Source organism: Mandrillus leucophaeus, unplaced genomic scaffold (assembly GCF_000951045.1).
Source record: "Mandrillus leucophaeus isolate KB7577 unplaced genomic scaffold, Mleu.le_1.0 Scaffold263, whole genome shotgun sequence".
NCBI classification, from domain to species: domain Eukaryota; kingdom Metazoa; phylum Chordata; class Mammalia; order Primates; family Cercopithecidae; genus Mandrillus; species Mandrillus leucophaeus.
In genome coordinates this window covers 1,955,793-1,961,200 of record NW_012102732.1, presented here as the reverse complement: position 1 = coordinate 1,961,200, position 5,408 = coordinate 1,955,793, and the positions used below count along the sequence as shown (strand labels likewise).

Sequence of the window (5,408 nt, the reverse complement as noted above, 5' to 3'; positions counted from 1 at the left end):
AGCTGGGACTACAGGCGCCCGCCACCTCGCCCGGCTAGTTTTTTGTATTTTTTAGTAGAGACGGGGTTTCACTTTGTTAGCCAGGATGGTCTCGAACTCCTGACCTCATGATCCGCCCATCTCGGCCTCCCAAAGTTCTGGGATTACAGGCTTGAGCCACCGCGCCCGGCCACGTCTGCAGTTTTCATTCTGGGAGCTGCTGCTTTTCCGTGGTGATAAGCATTCTCTCTGTGCAGATCGCTCTGAAAAGTCGATTTCTCTAATATTTGCGTGTTTTCCCCTAATGCCAGCCTTTTTGCTTCCCACAGTGTTTTACGACGACGACTTGACGGATGCTGTATTTAAAACCCTCTCCCGACTCGCCCACAGATTGAAAAATGCCTGCACGGCCATTCTGTCAGTGGAGAAGAGGTGAGCTTTGCACCACGGGGACCATGCTGGCGTCCCGAGTGTGGGCAGAACTCTCACCTCCTAATTGTGTCCTTGTCAGTGTCATCATGACTGTTACTCAGCGCCACTTATTGAGCACCTGCTGTGTGCCAGGCGTGTGCTCATCCGTTGTGTACGTTACTGCACTGAGTCCGCATGTGAGCTCCATGTGCAGGCACTGCTGTCCCATCTTACCGATGAAGGGGGGAAGGCTGGGAAACACCAGGGGCCTTGCCCAGGGCACAGCTAGCTAGTGATAGACAAGGACTCGAATGTCCGCTGTACTGGAGCCTCAACGCTTGTCCAGCACACACTGTCGAGAGCTTCTCTTCCTGAATGTTCTCTCTGTGGTGCGGTCTGGTCTGTCTCTTCAGTTCCCCCAGGTCTCTTTCTCTTGCTGAATCGGACAGCTCCTCACGCAACAGCCTCTCCCAGACATTTCCACTTGAATATCCTAAAATGTTAGGTTCCACGCATTGAGTGCCCACCTTGTGATAGCTACACACATTCTCCTGCAATACTTAACAATATGCCACAGTTTTCTGAAGATCGTTTGGAATCCACAGCAAAAGCTATAAAACTGAACAGACTTCCTCACCCCACAATTCAGCATCTGGAAATTCACGCTTATGGTTGTGTACAAAGCTCTATGTATCTGCGAATTGACTGCAGCGTTACTGACACCAGTAATCCTGAGGCTTGCTTTGAGGCACACACTGAGCAACAGCAGTGTACAGACCTCATTTGGATCCTGATTTCATCAACTGTAAAGGAAAAACATCAGGACAGTTGAGAAAAGTTGAATACTGAATATTTGACGTTAAAGAGTGATTGTTAAACTTTAGTTGAAAAGGTCTCCATCTTTTTGAGACACACACTGACATTTTCAGCTTCACAGAGGAGGTTGGGGGCCCCAGGAAGAGCCAAGGTGGCAGAGTGGCTGAAAGTGGACAGTGGCTGAAGCTGGTAATGGGTTCATTAGACTGTTTTGTTTTGTTTTTTGAGGCGGAGTCTCACCCTGTCGCCCAGGCTGGAGTGCGGTGGTGCAATCTCGGCTCAGCACAAGCTCTGCCTCCCAGGTTCAAGCAATTCTCCTGTCTCAGCCTCCCAAGTAGCTGGGATTACAGGTGCCCACCACCACGCCTGGCTAATTTTTGTATTTTTAGTAGAAACAGGGTTTCACCATGTTGGCCAGGCTGGTCTCAAACCCCTGACCTTGTGAACTGCCTACCTCGGCCTCCCAAAGTGCTGGGATTACAGGCAGGAGCCACCATGCCCAGCATAGACTGTTCTTACTCCTTTTGTGTGTCTGGAATTTTTCTTCATAAAAAAAAATTGGAAAGAAAAGGGAAAAAGGCAAAGAGCTTGAATTTCAAGTGAAACCATCTTGTAGACTGAGTTTTTGAAAGGCAAGTGGCAGGGCTGGGAGACCTGTTTCTGAAGGCGCTCACTCTCTGAAATCTCTCAGACCCCCGCTTCCCAGCAGTTTTCTCTCTGTCCTCTGCGCTCCCAGAGTCCTCTGCACCGCCCCCTGCCACTGCCTCTTGTTCATTCATTTCACAGATAGTTACGCCCAGCTCCAGCCACCACAGTCTGTGCTGGGTGCAGGCAGGACCTGCAGGGCCATCCTCAAGTGTTGATCTGCATCTGCCTCTTATACCAGCTCTAGCTTCTCAGAGGCAAGGACTGTGTTGATCTTTCCAGCCGTGTCATTGTGGGCACGTGACTTCAGCTTTCTGAGCCTCAGTTTCCACATCTGTAAAGTGCTAGCTGTTTCCACCCCCCAGGCTATTGTGCAGATGTAGGAAGGAATTGCGCTCAGGCACTCAGCATGAGACAGGTGCTCCGTAAAAGCCCATCCAGGGGATATGAGATCAGTGAGGGGCAGGAAAGCAAGATGGGCGGAAACAGCAAAACCCTTCCCAGTGGTGATGGCCATGTGTGTGTTGGCTGGCTGGTTTGCAGGCTCAACTTCACACTGAGACACTTGGACGTCACATGTGAAGCCTATGATCACTTCCGCTCCTGCCTGCGTGCGCTGGAGCAGCTCGCAGATGGCAAGCTGCGCTTCGTGGTGGAGCCCGTGGAGGCCTCCTTCCCGCAGCTCCTGGTTTACGAGCGCATCCAGCAGCTGGTAGGTCCAGGCCCCGAAGCGGGCGTTAGTTGCTTTATTGTGAAGTGGGTGACTCCAGGGCAAAGAAGTGATGAAGCAAGCCCTCCTGGCACAGGCTCCGCCCTAGGTCCTGCAGGGGGTGAAGCCTGCGTGCCAGGCACCACCTGTAGTGGAACCTGTTGGGGGAGCTACATCATGGGGGAACCTGTTGGGGGAGCGGCCACCATGTCTGGAGAGGGGCCTTCGGGTGAACCTTATCTTTTACTTTAGAGCACGTTTTTTCCCCGTGGCCAGTTCAGACTCCAGAGGAGGCGAGACTGAGGCAGACGTTGTTTGGGGGACAGGAAGTCAGTGGAGGGAAGTTTGTGGGTAGCAGACCTTGGTGCAGGGGCCCCGCTGTGGTGGCCGCTGGTCACATCTTCACTGTGGAAGTGCACCGGCTTCTCGGACTGAACAGGCTTCTCTGTGAACTGGAGTCTAAAGATTGAGAATTAACTTCTTTTGTTCTGTTTGCCTTTTGGCTGTGGCCTCCTTTCTCTGTGTCTTCGGAGACCCGGGCCTAGTTCTAAGGAATAAGGGAGGAAGAGGGCGTCATGAGGAGCTGCCGCCCTCGCGCTTTCTCTTGTGTCCTCAGCAAGGGCAGCATGGAATTCGTGTGGTTTTGTGTGCGAGGAGGATCTTGTATTTATTGCTCTGCCACTTGTGGGCAACATTAAGAGTAGTGTCACGTGACCAAGAACACGCACTTCTTACAAATCAGTAGACCCAGTACATGATGCCTAAGACGTCCCAAAAAGGCCAAGTGTGGTGGCTCCCACCTGTAATTCCAGCACTCTGAGAGGCCAAGGTCGGAGGGTTGCTTGAGGCTAGGAGTTCGAGACCAGCCTGAGCAACATAGACCTGATCTCTACAAAAATTAAAAAAAAAAAATTAGCCACGCATGGTGGTGCACACCTGTGGTCCCAGCTACTCTGGTGGCTGAGGCAGGAGGATTGCTTGAGCCCAGAAGTTCAAGGCTGCAGCGAGCTGTGATGGTGCCACTGCACCCCAGCCTGGGCAACAGCGTGAGATCCTGTCTCTAAAATAAAACTGTATATAAAGCTCTTCCCAAAAATGGAGAGATTGTGGCGACTCACTGCTATTCTGGTCTCTTCTGATTGTGTGACATTCTCTGATGCCCCTTCCGTTAATGCTAGGACTTCATCCATCCAGCCTCTGCCACAGTAAACAGAACAAGCCAGAGCAACAAAGAAAGGAGGAAGCCGCCCGCCCGCTCCTGCCCCAGCTCGCCTGCTCCATGGCTGGCGTGTTGTTTAACTGCTCTCCTTGGCGAATCACTTTCCTTCATGAAATTGTGATGCTCTTGTATGTGCACTTCAGAAACCTTTTCTCTGTTTGCTGCAGGAGCTCTGGAAGATCATCGCAGAACCAGTAACGTGACCCATCGCCTCCACAAGGCGCGGCGTCTCGACTGTTCTTAGAGTATATTTCTAATAAAATCAGAAGCTCACCAAAGCAACGTGCTCGAGATTTTGTCATTTTAAAAGTATGGTTGCATGTACCTTAGACGACCCAAGATGGTTTTCTGGGGTCTGTCCCTGCCGCCCAGTTGCAGCCAGAGAAGGTGGTTGGTGTGGGCTGGGGGCCACTTTAGTGACCTGTTTCTCATGGTTGTGATACGTGCTCCAGGGTCAAGGCAAGTCACGTTCCTTCTCAGCTCAGTTCCACCCAGCTCAGTCATTTCAGCTGTGCGCTTCACTTGGGGTTGCAGCCCTGGCTGTGAGGTGGATTCTTGTACTGCCCTGTGTCAGCTGTTCACGGATGGGTTGACTACCATTGCCACTATTGCCATCGTATCTCCGCTCGGCACAAAAGCCTCATTTCCTCGCAGGGTTGGGTATGCTCCACCCCGTCCCTCTGGCGAGGGCCCCCTGAGAAGGAAGGGCCAGGAGCTGGCGCCAGGAATGGCCTGGCAGCGGCCTTTGTAGTTAATTTTAACTCTTTCTCACCCCAATCAGGTACGTTTGGAATAAACCTAAGAGCCACTCTTTGGGGTCACATGCAGCCGACCGGGGTTTGTGCAGTGATCTTCCTCGGAGGTGCTCCCTTCAGCCTGGGCTCATTTTCCCTCCGCCCCTTGTTCTCTCCATCTTATCACGTGTGCTCGTGTCTGTCTGTCTGGTTTTTTTTATCTTCTCCATCTGTGCCTCTCTCCTCCCATCTCTACCACCCCTTCCTGTCATTCTCTATGTACTACTGTCTCTCCTTCTCTCCAGTTTCAGTCCCATCTTCCTGCTACCCTTGGTCCTCCCTGCAGCCCCTTCTCCTGTCTCGCTACTGCTGCACACTTTGCACCAGGGCCTGGCATGGCCCTTTCTGCCTCCCTCGCAGCTCAGGTTTGCTGGCTTCTCCATGCACTGTCCCTGCCCACACTCGCTTCTCCCCAAGCACCCAGATTCCATCCCCAGGCCCATCATACCCCTGGCACTGGCTAATCCCTGATGCCAGGGGCCAGGCACTTGCAAGTCTAACTTCATTTCGTCTTCCCAACAAATTTAGGAGGTCCACAGCCTTGTGATACCCACATTACAGCGGAGAAGACTGAGGTCCAAAAAGGAAAAAGTCTCCATGAGGTCAGGGACCTTGTTTGTCTTAAATATCACTACATCCCTGGTGTATGGTCTGGCAAACAGATGCTCAACATGTATTGTTGAATGATTTGCTAATATAAGTTACTAATTAGGGCATTGTTTCTTATTTATGAGTGATTTTTCCTCCAGGAACATTTGGCAGTGTGGGGAGACATTTTTGGTGGTCACAGGTAGAGGAGACGTGCCACCAGTATCCAGTGGGTGAGGCCAGGGAT

General features: G+C 51.9%; 1 protein-coding gene across 1 annotated transcript in view; it reads left to right on the top strand.

Moving 5' to 3' along the window:
* METTL22 (methyltransferase like 22) overlaps positions 1 to 4,061 on the top strand; it is a 34,018-nt gene extending 29,957 nt beyond the window's left edge. The window contains exons 9-11 of the mRNA XM_011984222.1: positions 309 to 411; positions 2,395 to 2,563; positions 3,947 to 4,061. Of these exons, the coding sequence (XP_011839612.1) occupies positions 309 to 411; positions 2,395 to 2,563; positions 3,947 to 3,982 (308 nt within the window). The 3' untranslated portion in view covers positions 3,983 to 4,061. The remainder of the gene's footprint in view (positions 1 to 308; positions 412 to 2,394; positions 2,564 to 3,946) is intronic.
* Positions 4,062 to 5,408: the final 1,347 nt, after the last annotated feature.